General features: G+C 43.9%; 1 protein-coding gene across 1 annotated transcript; it reads left to right on the top strand.

Annotated features, from left to right (window-relative positions):
• The first annotated feature begins 438 nt into the window (after positions 1-438).
• LOC118006470 (prolactin receptor-like) lies at positions 439-16,520 on the top strand. Its single transcript, XM_034999137.1, has 8 exons — positions 439-835; positions 3,584-3,716; positions 5,047-5,216; positions 8,625-8,794; positions 10,989-11,130; positions 12,411-12,510; positions 13,498-13,567; positions 15,346-16,520. The coding sequence occupies exons 1-8, from the start codon at positions 766-768 to the stop codon at positions 16,363-16,365; spliced, it is 1,875 nt and encodes a 624-aa protein (XP_034855028.1). The 5' UTR covers positions 439-765; the 3' UTR covers positions 16,366-16,520.
• The last annotated feature ends 376 nt before the right edge of the window (positions 16,521-16,896 follow it).

The raw sequence follows: 16,896 nt of genomic DNA, 5'->3' as shown, positions 1-16,896 counted from the left end.
TTGTTCCAAGGGTAAAAATAATAGTATTAATAATAGATTGCTCAAAACTCTCAACACGTGCAGGTTCAAAATTTATTTAATACTCCCAAACCAACAGACATGAATTATTACTGGGGTTTGTCATTGCTTGAGAGAGGAGAAAGAAAGCACAGGGAGGTTCAGCAGAGTTCACTGTGTGGTTCACAGTTATGCCCATAGCCCAGCAAACTTCTTGCTCAGCCTACACTTTCAGAGAAAGCCCCCCACCTAATTCGGCATCCATGAGGCCAGGTTGATTTTGTACTGAGGCGACTTACTGAGCGGCTGACTTTTCAGCCTGCTTTATTTTTGGCTGGTCGATCAAAGCCCTCCCAGGATGGTTCTCTTGTAGGGCATGCAATCTGTGTCACGTAAAATGGGTGATATATGGTTAAGTGACCACAGGGTGGAAAGAGGACACTTTTTCTTGGGGGCTCTGCGCACAAGAGCGGCGGCCCCGCGGCTGCCCGTGAACATTGTCATCTGGTGACCTCTGGTGGTAGAATTTTTCCTAGCATGTGTGCATGGATGCTTCTGAGCCAAGCCATCCAACCATGTTACATTTTCCTACATTCCTTTCCTCCTGTTTTGTCATTCACATTAAGCAAGGAGCAAGGATCAGTTGCAAACACCCAGAATAAAGTGGGGCGTGTGCCTGGCCAGAGTGTTACTTTACAAAAGTTGCCCGGTGCCTTCTCTTTCAGTGAACGTCTGATACATTTCCTGTAGAAAGAGAAAGGAGCCAAAATGAAGGAAAGTGTGGCATCCACAGCTGTTTTCATTTTGCTACTTTTTCTCAACACCAGTCTCCTGAATGGTAAGTAAGGGACTGTCCTGCTCTCTTTAATTCCCTGGGGTGTTTCTCGAGAGGGTGGAGAGTCCATCTCATCCTGCAGTTACAAGAGATGAAAATGTCATTGGCTGCTACTAAATTATCTGCAACATTTTTGGCATTAAAATCAATGCAGAAATTAATGCAAAAGAATGAATGCAGTGAATGCAAAAGCGTGTCCCTGTGCTCTGCCTTCTGTCCTCACCCCGGGACTATAGCGAAGCATCTCGTATGAACGACAAGACCAGAGTCTCAGTCCAACTGCTGTCAGCTGCTACTAGCTATGTGACCTTGAGCCAATCACCTAATCTCTCTGGGTTTCCACATTTTCAAAGTGAGGACTATGATGTTCCCTCCACCTGCGATGAAATAGTGTACGTGGAAAATCTTTGAAAAACAGTAAAGAGATAAAAGGGATTGCTGTTATATGGTGGGAAACATGTAGCTAACTCTATTATCTGGGCTAATGGGAGAAATGAAGTTCACAGCTAGAGTGTGCATGCTGGCGTATGTACATTTCTGTGCGCCCAGCTCTGTGCATCTTTGAGTGTGGATACTTTTGAATATACTTCTGTGTGTATTAACTTCTCTATGTGTATCTGATTGCAAATGCTTCTCTGTGTATACCAGTGTGTGTGCCTCCATGTATGTGTATATTTCCATGTATGTTCCCAAGTGTCCTTCGGAGTATGCAGCTGCAAAGATGTCGGGGCGGGGGGGCTGTGCATGTGTGTGTTTGTGAGGTGGGCTCTAATGTGGACGTAAGTGTGTACGGTACCTAGGTGGTTGTCCCTCTGTGTGCATTTTATAAAGATAGTGAGACAGTCCATTGATTTTCACTGTCTCTGCTAAAGTGAGTGAAAGGAACATTTGACTAGTTGTAATTTCACAACTGTGCTCTCCTCTCCTGAATTTCCTAGAGGTACCATGAATAACCAGTGAAATGTGAAAAAGATAAGCTTCCAGAGAGAGAAAAAAGAGAGCAGAGATCAGCATAATCCATAGAGAAACTTTTAAGTACTCAAAGAATCAACAGTTGCCTTAATTGGCTTCTGAGGATGCTCATTATTGAGCCATAGGGTTTGGGTTTGGTCTTTTTTTTTTAATTTTCTTTCTGTCCCACATGCTCGTCCCCAGCCACAACAAAACACAACAAACAAATCACTTCAACCTGTGACATTATCCTAAAGAAATTTTCCCTGAAGCATAAACAATGTTACAAATTTTGGCAGACCTAACCCCAGGCTGGCTGGCATGGAGTTTTAAGGTTTCCTATAATTCTTTGATGGTTTTCAGGGTGGCTGGGAGCTAGAGGGTAGCTTAGCCCACACTGACACGATCAGCCTGCTGTCCTCAGCCCCAGCCTGTGCACTGCATCATATCATTCCATGACCTCCTGGCCAGTTTTGCCTGGTGTCCCCTCTTCCCATGCATGTTCTCCTCCAAACTTACTCTTTCTGATCTGGTGCTCAGAGAGAAGTTCTGGCCAGGAACCAGTGGGAAGGGGTGGGGGGAGACAAGTGTAAGAGAAAACAGAGAGAACACCCCTGAATTGCTGAGACTGACACCTTTCAAAAACTCTCCTCTCTGCTGCTGATTTTCTGAACTAAACAGTCAGTCATCCAACTCGGCCAAAAGGAAGATCACCTGGGGTTAGTTATGTGGATGGGCAAAATGGGGGTCCTGCCTAGCAGCACAAGGCAAATGCCCAGGGCCACCCTTTTCCTCTTTGGATCTGACAGACAAGGAAGAGGAGAGGGGGCCAGGTCATCAAGATTTTTGGGGATTCAGCAACTGAAAAACCCCATCCTTTTGACATCGTACTTTCCCCATCACCTTATTCAGGCCTTCTAGCTTCCAGCTGGGTTGAGATATGGCTCTTGGATAATAATGGTAGCTGGTAACCAGAACAGCTAGCCACTCCCCCACCTTTTACCATGCCTCCTCCCACCAAAAAGAGCCAGAGAACTACAAGGAAGCCCTTTGCCAACTCACCACAAAAGAACCCAAGGGGAAAGAGGGAAATATAAGACAAAAAGGACTAAAAAACAAGAATCGGAAATGGGGGCAGGAGAATGAGGAGATAGACGGTGAGGCTGGGTCAGAGGTCCAAGCCAAATGGAATCAAGGAAAAGTGAAGGGAAACAGGAAGGAAAGGAGAAGATAGGGGAGGGGAGGGGAGCAGCCAAAGGAGCGTCAATGATGCAGAGAAAAAAAAAAACCAGAAGGTCCCAGATGGAGTTAATTGTGTCGGAATGGCAGAAAAATGGAGAGTCATGAGCAGATGGAGAAGTGCCAGAGAGCACTGTGTCAGCAAAGTGTCCCAGGATGCTTGTGCCTGGGGCAGAATTCTTTTCATGGTCACCCTTCTGCTATGGGAGGATGTCAGCTGCATAGACTCTGGGATTGCGGAAGGGCCACATACTCTTCAGTCCACATGCATCCAGCTCACCCTTCATGTTCACTCTGTTGGAATTTTACAGTTAGTGACCCATCCTAGTTAGTGGCCATCTCTACCTCACAGGACACACACACACACAGCTCTCTCTCTCTCAGTCCTGCCAACATTGGGACAGCCCACAGAGGAATGTTGCTGGCATTTCTGAGCACCCCACCCTTAGGCCCCCTCACACCTCATCACTGACCTTGTCCCATCAGTCTGCTTCTGTCACCAGCAGGAGGGTCCAATGGTTGAACGCACCTTGTTCCTAAGTGACTTCTGGCTTTTTCTAGGACAATCACCTCCTGGAAAACCTGAGATCTTTAAATGTCGTTCTCCTGAAAAGGAAACATTCACCTGCTGGTGGAAACCTGGGGAAGACGGAGGACTTCCTACTAATTACACGCTGATGTACCACAAGGAAGGGTAAAAAGTTCTCTTCTCTCCTATCAACTGCCACGTGACTGCTCTCAATCTCCCGGCCTAAAGTTAGAGTTACCACACTCCCCTGGATTGGCATGAGTAAGGCTCCTACCACCGGGGAAAAGAACTTCACTGCCCATGCCTACACTCTCCTGTTAATGTCCTTGACGAGCTCTCTCCATGTATATAAGGTCATCCGCTACCCCAGCAATATAGTACAGCATTATTCCCAGTGTCTGTCCCAAGGTTAGGTTGTATCCCAAGGTCACATATGGATCTTTCCTAAATGCTAGTTACTTTTAGATGTAAACCTTGTGCCATTTGTTACTTTTGCAATCTCAGAGGATTATCATGTAATCCTTTGGACCAAGAAAGAGCCCTATAAGCCAAGAGAGGTAAGGATTTTTTCCTTAGCATTTGCTGATCCAGGATCTCTGATCTTCCAGAGGGCATATTTGGAGCTAAGGTTGCAGTGAGGGCTAAACAAGGTCATCTCTGGGTGAGGATCTTGTTTTGCTCACAATGAAACCATCCTGGAAAGCCCAGGAGGGCTGTATCCTTCCTCAGTGAAAAAAGCATTTACCGGTTGCAACAGCTGACCCACATCCCAAAGACGGCACTTTGTTGTACACAACGCTGTCATCCCTTCTGGGACCTGGAGGAGTATCATGTAAATAGAGTTCAGGAACTCAAACTGACAACCAAAATGAAATAAGCCTTCACACCTTGTGCTGTGTCTTGCGTTGAGGCCCTGACGTCTACATGTGAGCAGCCTAATGAGGCCACCTGGTCCTGAAATAGCTCCTTTCTTAGTCATGTTACTCTGTTGCTGACTTAGGGCAATCTGGAATATACTGATGGCAATGCTTACCCTCTTTCATCTTTTTTTAATGAAATGTAATTCAACACATATGCACAATAAATGGTACGTCGTGCATGGCCCCCGGGATGTATGTACCAGGGAGAGTCACATTTCCTGAGATGACCAGCAGCAGTTCCCTGGGTAGGGCGGCGCCTTGGCCATCGAGAGCTCAAGCATTTATTGGCAGGGGGCATATATCCCAAAGCCCACAAAAACCTATCGAAGGGAGGTGTTGATGAGCAGCAGAGTCACTGAGGACCTCACGTAACCCTTCCACCATCTCTGGCACCCTCTTTCTTGTCTCACCCCCGGCTGACATGGGCAGGACACAGAAGTTTGGGGAGTTGTTCCTCACTCTGGTTCTTGCATCCCAAATGTCTGATCCCCAAAAGCCAGTGTTACTAGTCTACTCGGGAGATTAAACTCTGTTTACTACTTTCTTATTCACTGCTAATATATTACTCATTGCAGAGAGACAATCACACACGAATGTCCAGACTACATAACCAGTGGCCCCAATTCCTGTTACTTCAACAAGAAGCACACCTCCATATGGACAATGTACATCATCACAATAAATGCCACAAACCAGATGGGAAGCAGTTCCTCAGATCCACGTTATGTGGACGTGACTTACATAGGTAAGGGGAAGGGTGACAGGTAAGGAATGTGTTATTCAGTTATTGATTTACCAATAGTCAAACTCAATTTGAGTCTTCTTGGCTTTTGGTTGCATCCCCAAAAAGAAAGATCAGAAATTTTACAATATCCTTCTCAACTGAGTTTCTCAAACCAATTTTTATCAAGTCATTCATGGCAATAGGACTGGCACGTGGGATCCTTATGCTTCTGTGCTTTCCCTTAACCCTTCTTCTCATCCTCTTGCATCCAGAAGGAATGTTCTGCTTATGCATCCCTTATCACTCCTTCCCTCCAACCCTCCTCCTGCAACCGATGTCCCCTTCTCCCTTACTTTCTCTCTCCCGATGGAACACAGAGCTGCTCCATGGAGTAGCAGCTCCTAGAAGGTGTTCATCTGCTTCTGCACCCACAGAGATTGCGCCAAACCGATTTCCCCCAAATTCAATTCTCAATATACCTGTGCTTCTTAGCAACTGGAGCTATTATTTTAAAAATAAATAATTTGAGGAGTAAATACTACTACTTGAACAACAGGCTGAAGGCCAAGATCACAAGTACAACGTTTGGAGAAGTCATTAGCAAAGTAAAACAAAGTCAACCCAAACGCTGCTTCTGGCTTTGCATGATCAACAGTGAGCTGCAGGGCAATCAGGCATCACTGTAGTGGCCTGGACGGTGTGGCAGGGGTGACAAAGGGAATCTTAGGACAAGAGATGGCTTGGCCAGGCCGGGGTTCAGCCTTCATCTTGGGTAATAATCTAGGGAATAGCTAATTAGGTTCATGTTTACCCAAGTCTTCTGGATTTACCTAACACCACTCAGCAAGGAAAATCAGATTAGGATTCTGAAGTGTTCACTTGCATATCATCCCAATGGCATGTTATCAGTGGTTTATCCTTAAAAACTAGAAAAGCTTCCAACACCAACCAGTACACACTTAAATAATTTCTCTTGCAGCAAATCACTGGAATGAGCCTGGGGGTGGAAACTGAATGTGATCTTAGTTTAAGAAACTCAGAAAGGCAACCCCAGTGGCAAGTAGGAATAAAATAAATTCTAGTCATATAAATTACTTGAGATACAAAGTCTTGAAGATGCTAAATGCCAAATAATTCCTTTGTCGTGGGCTCTCTCTTACAGATTTAACATATGAGGGCAAAACAGCAAAAGCAAAAGAAGTTCTGAAATGAGCCATTGCTACAATGAATGTAGTCACAAAAAACGGAATCACTAGAGAGTAGTGCATTTAAAAAGTGAAATCGATGAGGGCATCAATTTCACATGAGCTGTGGAAAACAAATTCTCTGGTGAAAAATTGTTGGGCTGTATTTTCCAAAATAATGGAAGAAGGGTTTATGGAACTCTCATATCACCCTACATCATACAGTGTTGATGACAGGAATTCTATGTTGATGCCATAGAATTCATCTAAAAATCAGTGTGGGTGCCTGGGTGGATCAGTCAGTTTATGCCCAACTCTTGATTTCAGCTCAGGTCATGATCTCAGGGTTGTGAGATGGAGCCCCATGTCGGGCTCTGAGCTGGGTGTGGAGCCTGCTTGGGACTCTCTTCAAAAAAAAAAAAAAAAAAAAAAAATTTTTTTTAATCAGTATTAACCACAGTACATTTTCTATCAGCCTGAGTCTCATCCAGTGATAACCCGCAGTTCAGAATGACAATATTGACAGATAATCTCTCAGAAATAGATTTTGTTCTTGTTCTTGTTCCTACTGCCCTTGAATTACATTTAGCAATGTTGAAGATGCTTGAAAGCAGTGATTCTCAACTCGGGGCTATGTTGCCTCCCCCAGGATATTTAGCAATGACAGGAAACATCTCTGATTATCGCAACCGCGGGAAGAGCTCTCAGGATATTATGGACATTTAATGGGTAGAGGCCACAAATGCTGCTTAGCAGCCTACAGTGCTCAGGACGGCACCCCACACACCCACCCTAACCCACCAATGAAGAAGAGTCTGGTCCAAGATACATAATGCTGAGGTTGAGAAACTGTGCTTTCAAGGATTCATCCTAAACATTTTGCTGGCAGTTTTGTACCAGTGGTTTTTGATCAGAGGCATTTCTCAGTATACAGATGATGTTTGTTTAGTAAGTACATATAAAATGATCTTTCTTAGGCATTTACTTATTAACATATAAGCATTAGGATTAGTGGCGAATGTTCTAAAGTTCACTTTTTTAGACAACTGTAGGTTATAATGCCAAATATACTACAATTACACTCACATCCCCCCCTGGCATGGAGACTGACTTGAGGAGGTAATAAATGAATCAAGAAGATATTACTGACCAGCAGGACTGAGATTAGGGTAAGACAAGCTGGTACCCAAGGCACTCTTCAGGGCTACTCACAGACCTGTACTTAAAGGAACCTGAGAGTAAGTGCCTCCTTATTTTTGTGTGTATGGCATAATTCACATAACATAAAATTCACCATTTTACCCATTTTAAAATGTGAAATCCGGTGGTATTAGTTCATTCACACGGTTATGCAACCATCACTATCTAGTTCCAGAACACTTTCACCACTCCAAATGGAAACTTCATACCCATTAACCAGTTACTCTGGATTCCCCGCTTTATCCCAGCCCCAGAACAACCACTAGTCTGCTTTCTGTCTCTATAGATTTGGTTATTCTGGAATCATATAGTATGTGGCCTTTTGTGTCTGCCTTCTGTCACTTAGCATAATGTTCTCAAGATTCCTCTATGTTCTAGCGTGTATCAGTATTTCCTTCCCTCTGTGGCTGAATCATGTTCCATGATATAGACATTATTTATCCATTCATCAGTTGATGGACATTTGGGTTGTTTCCACCTATTGGCTATTCTGGATAGGATATTATGGACATTTAATGGGTATTATGAACACTCAGGTACAAGTTTTTGTTTGAACACCTGCCTTCAATTCTTTTGGGTATATACATAGGAGTGAAGTTGATGGGTGACATGGTAATACCACATTTAACTTTCTAGGTAACTTCTAGACTTTTTTCTACAGTGGCTGTACCACTTTACATCCCCATCAACAATGGACGAGGGTTCCAGTTTCTCCAGTGTCCTCACCAACACTTATTATTTTTCACTCTTTGAATTCTAGCCATGCTAGCGGGTATGAAATGGTATCTCGTTGTGGTTTTGACTTGCATGTCTCAATGACTTTTGAGCCTCTTTCCTATGCTTCTTGGCCAATTGTGCCTTCTTAAATTTTGCATCTTGCTTGCTTCAACTTAACCCCAGTTCTGCTGACCAGCACCTGATATCAAATGCCGAGAGTCTCATAACCACAGTGGAGTGAAACAGTAGAGAGAGCCGCCTCTAAGTCATACGGTTCTGTGTGCAGATACCACTTTTACTAAATGTGGAGTTTCTTTCCTGTCTACAGTTGAACCAGACCCTCCTGTGAACCTAACTTTGGAATTAAAACAGCCAGAAGACAAAAAACCATATCTGTGGATGAAATGGTACCCACCCACCCTGGTTGACGTTAGATCTGGTTGGCTCACACTCCAGTATGAAATTCGGTTAAAACCTGAGAAAGCAACTGAGTGGGAGGTGAGTCAACTAGAAGCTTTTGGAAAGAAACAGGTCCTTGGCAAAGATGAAGCCCTCGCAGCTGAGAATAAGTCATTCCTCCTCATTTTGGGGTAACCCTGTTGCCCTCTTGATGCTGATGTGACCCACCCCAACGTGGAAGGGCCTCCTCCCCTCCACTGGGATTGATGGGGGTCATCTTCATATTCACCCAAAGCTAGCTCCTTGCACTGAACAGGTCTTCCACCAGGTATCCAACCCACCTCCCTCAGGATATCTTAGATTGAGACACTTGTGAGTGTACTTACGTGGCACTAAGTAGGAGGAAAAAGTCTCAGTGTAACCAGTCCATGATCAATGGTATTTTTATTCACTTGCAAATACTTCAATGTAAGGAAGAAATAATGCAGTAAATTACAGGCATTATAATAGTTTACTCTTAAATATTTTAGTATATGTTTCTTTTATTTTTATTTATTTTTTTATTATTATGTTCAATTAGCCAATATATAGTACATCATTAGTTTTTGTTGTAGTGTTCAGTGATTCAATAGTTGCGTATAACACCCAGTACTCATCACAACACATGCCATCCTTAATACCCATCACACAGCTACCTTATCCCCCACCCCCCTCCTGGTTTGTTTCCTGGAGTCCAGAATCTCTCATGGTTTGTCTCCCTCTCTGATTTCTTCCCAGTCGGTTTTCCTTCCCTTACCCTGTATATGTCTCTTTTAAAAAGAGAACATTTGAGGGGTGCCTGGGTGGCTCAGGCAGTGAAGTGTGTGACTCTTAATCTCAGGGTTGTGAGTTCTAGCCCCACATTGGGCATGGAGCCTGCTTAAAATTTAAAAAGAAAAAAAGGGAACATTTGGTTTCACTCATATGTGGAATTTAAGGAACAAAACAAATGAACAAACAAAGAACAAAGAGACAAACAAAAAAACAGACTCTTAAATACAGAGAACAAACTGGTGGTTGCCAGAGGGCAGGTAGGCTGGAGGATGGACGAAATAGGTGAAGGGGATGAAGAGTACACTTATTGGGATGAGCACTGAGTTATGTATACAATTGTTGAATCATTATATTGTACACTTGAAACTAATGTAACACTTGTATGTTAATTATGCTTCAATTTTAAAAAAGATACTCTCAAACCCATTAGCGATGATAACAATGCAAATTTTTTAAAAAGGGAACATTTCCAAATATAGCCAAAATAATAGGATCACACTTAGAAAATTAATTAAAATTTCTTAATAACATTTAATAGCCAGTCCATATTTTAATTCCCCAATTGCTTCCCATCCAAGTACTAACCAGGCCCGACCCTGCTTAGCTTCCGAGATCAGATGAGATCCGGCGCATTCAGGGTGGTATGGCCGTAGACTCCCCCAGTTGCTTCAAAAAATATCTTTAACAGCTAGTTTGTCCAAACCAGAATCCACTCCAAGACCACACGTTGTGGCTGGTTGTTCTATTGTTTCCATCTCAGCATGCTCAGATGATGTCCCATCTTCTGCATTTGTCTGATGAGTTCTCTGTGAGGTCATTTGGCTAATTTCTCTGCCCCTGTATTTCCTGTAACCAGACAATTAGATCTAAAAACTTGATCAGATTCAGGTTGAACAATTTTTAGCACGAGCACTTCAGAGGTGATATTAGATCCTTCGTGCCAGGAGATGGAAATCATCTGGTTAACCCACCAGAAATGACTCTAAGGCCAACTCCGGGATCAGAGAGGTGACAACCTGATCCCTCAATTGTAAAGTTATGTTTCTCTTGTATGCTATTGTTTCAACAAACTTGAAGGCCTGGTTCTCTTTCACCTAGGGGCTTTATACTAATTGGTAATCCTTGAATCAATAAAATTATTAGGGTTGACAAAATAACCAATAACCATTTTTCAATTGTATTCACCGGCTGTCCTCCACAGACTAGAATTTAGAAGGGGGTAGAGGATAGGGAGCAAAATATTTGACTCTATGTCGATAGTGTTCCCCATGGAGAGTTAGAAAACCCGTTAATTTTTGTGTGAGCAATGCGAGGAGGAAAAAATGAGCTAGGAGGGTGAAATGATGAGAAGAACAGAGATTTATCTACAAAATTGAATCTGCTGGCCTCGGTTCTCCAATAGTTTATTATCTAGAGGAAACGTCTATGAAGAAATATAACACAAGTCAGAGTGACTTCTATCTTCCTTGTTTGTCCCTAGACTCATTTTGCGGGGCAGCAGACTCAGTTTAAGATTCTCAGCTTATATCCAGGACAGAAATACCTTGTCCAGGTTCGCTGCAAGCCAGACCATGGATTCTGGAGTGAGTGGAGCCCAGAGAGCTCCATCCAGATACCTAATGGTGAGTGTCTTGCCTCCCCTTTGCCTATACTCCAAAGTATTTCTAAAACAAAATGAATCTAGTAAGTTTGCATGTACAAACTACTAAGAGAGAAACTATTTTAGGCCTTGGCCAGAAGAATAAATAGAGGTGGGTTTATCATCTCTCCATCCAATACAAAGACACCTGGAAGTGTAGCACTGCTCCCTAGGTCACTGTCAGTGAGGACCAGTTTCCAGGATAAGGCTACAAATGCGGACTTGGCAGGTTTCAGAGGGCTTGATGGTCAGCCTTTCTGCCCTCCCCATCTGCCCTATCCCTCTAATTCACTCAAGGTCATCATCTAGTTGTCCCAAAATTTGTAAGGTGGTATGCCATCTCATAGGCGTGAACCAATTTTCAGTCCATGAGGTCGATTACATCTTGACCCTTGTATGAAGGTACAGTGTATAAGAGGCGCTCAGTTCTAAGTGCCATTAAACATGGCAGCCTGTGCTCCACAAGAGAATGGTTTATCTTGCTTTTCTAAAGTATGTTATGGTTTATAAAGTCTTCACCTTGTTTGGCCCTTCCAGCCCTCTCAGGTCTTCAGAGAGAATAGGATTAGCGTTAGGAATCAAAAGCGAGGAAAATGAAGCTCAGTGAAGTTTGCGGTCTTACCCGGAACCCCACGGCAAAGCCTAGCTCCTCTGCCAGCTTGCCCGGCCAAAGTACAAAACCTGCTTCGGCTTGGCTATGAAACAGCCCTGAAATGTGGGTCATAAGATTTGCATGTGCATCCAGTTCAGCCCTGGCTCTTATTGAATAAATCAAAGCACAAGGTCCAGAGGCAGAAGATCCAGGTTCAAATCCCAACTGCAGCTTTATAGTTGACATGTTTGTGGGGAAATCGCTCTTTGAGCCTCCGTGTCCTCATCTTTATATACCAGGCAGTGTTTGTAAAGAGGTTAGTTAACAAAACCTTAATACGTGATGGCCTTTATTATTATTACTGCAGTGGGCCATGTGACTTTGAATTTCCTCCTAAAGGGCCAAATAAAATAATATGTAAAAGGATTTTGAAATTTATAGAGTACTGTAAACTATATGCAACGTATTAAACTTTAATAATAAAAATTAAACCTGTCACTGAGGCACTCAGTGACCTGAGCACTCTTTGGATTGCTGTTCAAATCAAAAGAGGGGTAGGGAAGGGGGGGGAAACTCTTTTGTTCATGACTTTTGCTTATTTGGGGTTTTTTTGGTTTTGTTTTTAATGATGCTTTCATGTGATCAAAGCTTTCCAACTGTTTGCTTTGTAGATGTCACCATGAAAGATACCATCGTGTGGATCTTTGTGGCCGTTCTTTCTGCTGTTATTTGTCTGATTATGGTCGCAGCTGTGGCTTTGAAAGGCCATAGGTACTTCACTGTCTATCAACCCTCCTCCCAATCATGGTTGTCAGGGATCGCAGCCAAAAAGGATAATGCAAAGATGTTGAAAACCTACACATAAGCCAAGCACTTCCTTTGAGCCATTAGCTACAGTGTGCTCGCCCATAGAAAATCTTTTATCGGCGCTAGCGAAAGGAGCAGGATGGACTCCTTTGGAGCTGGTGCTCTTTCCATCAAACTGAGGTTCCCGGTGGTGCATTAGTAAAACCCCCATTAAAAGCAGCTCCAATCATTCTTAATTGTAGGAAACAAACAGAGGGTTGCTGGAGTCGGGGTGGGGTGGGAGGGATGGGGTGGCTGGATGATAGACACTGGGGAGGGTATGTGCTCTGGTAAGCGCTGTGAATTGTGCAAGACTGTTGACTCTCAGATCTGTACCTCTGAAACAAATAATGCAATATATGTTAAGAAAAAAAAAAAGAAGAAGAAGGTAGCAGGAGGGGAAGAATGAAGGGGGGGAAATCGGAGGGGTAGACGAACCATGAGAGACGATGGACTCTGAAAAACAAACAGGGTTCTAGAGGGGAGGGAGGTGGGGGGATGGGTTAGCCTGGTGGTGGGTATTGAGGAGGGCACATTCTGCATGGAGCACTGGGTGTTGTGCACAAACAATGAATCATGGAACACTTCATCTAAAACTAATGATGTAATGTATGGGGATTAACATAAGAATAAAAAAATTAAAAAAAAAAGCAGCTCCAATCAAGAGAAGCAAGTAGTCCAAATAATCCACTTATTTCAGCATCAGCCTCCTCAATGAGCCAGAGTTAAATACTATGTAGGCCCCTAAAATTATTGTCTTCACCATTGATCGTTAGTCTCACAGAGCTCCAGAAATCTAACTCCTGTCCTCTGTAGTCCGTGTAGCAGGTAGTTAGAGAGAATACTAATCTTTCAAAAATTACAAAGTGAGAAGGTGAGTCATCTAATTCTTTTTCACAAATTATTTTAAAGCATGGTGACCTGCATCCTTCCACCAGTTCCTGGGCCAAAAATAAAAGGATTTGATGCTCATCTGCTGGAGGTAAGTGGAAGAGGTGGGGAATGTAGTGTGACTCACCGCTTTGGAATAATGACCTTTACACGGGCGCACACAATTCCCGTCAATTCCACCTGGCCGGCTCAGCCCCCGCCCAGCTCAGCCCTGCTCCTCAGCATGCATGTTTCCAGAAAGACGGCTGGAGGCGTGAGGGTCCTTACCTTCAGACACTAGACGTCAGAGGGCAAGGAGAGAAAGTCAAGAAAACATGCAAACACATAGTAATACTTGGCTAGCTTTACCAGGTCTGTTCATAAGCATAGAAATAAACATTTTGTGCAAATAACCAATTTAGAAAGAGGGTGAATATTTTAATTAATACAAAACAGGGACCCACCACCACCTCCTTTGTCATACTTCGGTTAAAGTTTTCACTTGAATGTTCTTTGCATAATTGCAATATCCTCTTGTAATTGTTGCTCACTTTGAGCACTCAGTAGAGACTGGATCAGTACAAGGGGGCTAGTGTTTGCCAGGGCCCACTTAGGCTGATTCAAGAGGGATTTAAATTCAAGTGTTTTGCATAGAAAGAGGGGTTAGAACATTTTACATTTCTGTCCAGATTGAAATATATAGTTTCAGTTTGACTTCAGCTTAACACTGATGTATCTAAAAGCAATGACCTGCACATTACATCACTTGACCCAGCCACTGTGAGGCTAACAACACAACAAGAATGTGAAAAGTGAGTCCCAGAGAATTTGGCTTGACTGCATTCAGTTTGCAAATATGGGATCAGGGCTTAGAGCCCCAGAACTTGGGCTCCTGGTCCAGTGCTCTTACCTCGCTACCCAATCCTAGTACTGACCGGCACAGAACCAACATGAACATCTCAACTAAGTAAATTAACCACTGTCTAGCTCGAAATTTGACCTTGTAGCCACAGGGACTTAATAATAAAATAACTACTGTTGGTGTCACACACACAAAAAAGTTTTCATATTCTTAATCACAATTACCTCTCATCTTCAGAAGAACCCTCCCAGATGGCTACTATTATTCCCATTTTACAGATGGAGAAAGTGAGGACCATAGAGCAACTTGTCCAAAGTCAGTACCCTTTAATAAGTGATAGGGTCAAGATTTGGGTACCAGTACCTGACCTAAGTCAAGCAATCAGGAAGAAGAGTGAAAAACAAGAGAAGGCAGGAGGAAGGAGGAGGGGAGAAGAAGGAGAACAGAGAGGAGGAGAGGGAGGAAACTGGGACAGCAGGGAGAGAGGGGGAGGGGAGAGGGACAGGAAGTGGAGCAGAAGGAAAGGAAAGAATAGGGTAGGACGAGAAGGGAGGGGAAAGGAAGAAGTAGGAAGAGGAGGAGTTGAGAGAGAAGGGAGAGACGAGAATCTGCTGACCACTGCCAGACTCCAGAAGATGGTGGAGTTGGTTAGGAGGCCAGCAACCAGATCTCAGGGCCAGCGGGTCCCAAGGCACCAAATGCAGGCATGAGCACTGTGGTTTTTGATGTTTCACAAACGTCATATTTGATAGGTGCATGTTTATTATATGTGCATATACTCCTTGCCCATTAAACTCATAATCATTATTGCTTAGAAAGAGACTAAGTTAAAATCATGAATTAACTGAAAGAAAAATATGAGATGAGGAGTAGTCCAGGAGGTGACTCTAGATAGCTTGGTACATAAATGTCTGACGTTTGGGAAGTTTCGCGAGGCCATTAGCACATCCCGCTTGCCCCTAGTCGGGACCACGGGCTTGGCCGACGTCGAATGTTAGGAAGCTAACGGCCGTCTCTCCTTTTCCTAGAAGGGCAAGTCTGAGGAACTGCTGAGTGCCCTGGGGTGCCAAGACTTCCCTCCCACTTCTGACTGTGAGGACTTGCTGGTGGAGTTTTTAGAAGTGGATGACAGCGAGGACCAGCAGCTGATGCCAGCCCATTCAAAACACCCGGATCAAGATATGAAGCCCACACCCCTGGATCCAGACAGCGACTCTGGCCGGGGCAGCTGCGACAGCCCTTCCCTTTTGTCTAAAAAGTGTGAGGAAGCCCGGGCAAATCCCTCCACGTGTAACATTCCTGAGGGCATTGAGAAGCCAGAGAATCCCCAAACAAAGGTTACCTGCACTTGGGATGCCCAGAGCACACGCTTGGAAGGCAAGATCCCCTATTTCCCTGCCGACGGATCCAAATCCTCAACCTGGCCTTTACCACAGCCCCCCAGCCAGCACAGCCCCAGATCTTCTTACCACAACATTGCTGATGTGTGTAAGCTGGCTGTGGGCAAGGCGGGGGCATCGGCCGCTTTGTTGGGCAAAACAGACACACACGCTTTAAGATCTTCAAAAACCACTGAGACTGGAGGGGAGGAAAAGGCAGCTGAGCGGAGAGAAGTAGAAAGCTTCCATTCCAAGACTGACCAAGGCACAGCATGGCTGTTACCCCTGGAGAAAACCCCTTTGATCTCTGTGAAACCCTTGGATTACGTGGAGATTCACAAGGTTAACAAAGATGGAGCACTGTCATTGCTCCCAAAACACAAAGAGAACAGCAACCAGCCAGAGAAGCCCAGTCCTCCTGAAGCCAGTAAGGAGTACGCTAAGGTGTCCAGGGTGATGGATAACAACATCCTGGTGTTAGTGCAGGATCCGCGAGCTCAGAACCTGGCTGCGTTGGAAGAACCAGCCAAGGAGGCTCCGCCATCTCTTCAAGAGAATCCAGCCGAAGAAGACCTGGCCTCCTTCACCTCGGCCCCAAGCAGCTGCGGACTCCAGCTGGGTGGGTTGGATTACCTGGATCCCACGTGTTTTATGCACTCCTTTCAGTGATAGCTTGATTAACGGAATGATTGGTTAAAATGTGATTTCTTTTCAGGTAACACTACAGAGTACAGGAAATGTACCCTACTAGAGAATGCTCGAGAATGTGGTTAGGATGACACTATACAGCCCATAGTTCACTCCTCGTGCTCCATTTTCAACCAGCTGCCTCTTTCTCCAACAGTTGATTCCAGAACAAATTGTTTTGTTTCCTGTGATCTGTAGATTGACTTTTTTTTGCTCTTAGTTATAAAATTATGTGTTCAATGAAATAAAAGTACATCGTTTAGTATTTTTGAGGGACAGTGCCAATAGGTATATTCTCTGGAAGGGGCTTTCATGGTTTGGTATGTGACCGAAGGAAATGAAATACTCACAGTTGTTTACCACAGGAAGATGATAGATGTGAGAAAAATGCCATGAAAACCGCTTTCAAAAAACCAACAAACCTTTGCACTCCTCTTTCATTTTTATTCGGATTAACCAAATACGACCCATTTGAAGAAAGAATGCATTCCAGAACACCGGACACATTGTTTA

The sequence above is a fragment of the Mirounga leonina genome, unplaced genomic scaffold (assembly GCF_011800145.1).
Source record: "Mirounga leonina isolate KUSES-001 unplaced genomic scaffold, KU_Mleo_1.0 Mir_97, whole genome shotgun sequence".
Lineage (NCBI taxonomy): Eukaryota > Metazoa > Chordata > Mammalia > Carnivora > Phocidae > Mirounga > Mirounga leonina.
The sequence above is the reverse complement of the archived record's forward strand: the minus strand, read 5'-3'. Positions and strand labels throughout refer to the sequence as shown.

Bases quoted from the DNA above. Each gene is read 5' to 3' on its own strand.
- LOC118006470 (XM_034999137.1), top strand. From the start codon at position 766: ATGAAGGAAAGTGTGGCATCCACAGCTGTTTTCATTTTGCTACTTTTT. The intron at 836-3,583 runs GTAAGTAAGGGA...GGCTTTTTCTAG, and splicing joins CAACACCAGTCTCCTGAATG to GACAATCACCTCCTGGAAAA. The intron at 11,131-12,410 runs GTGAGTGTCTTG...TTTGCTTTGTAG, and splicing joins CTCCATCCAGATACCTAATG to ATGTCACCATGAAAGATACC.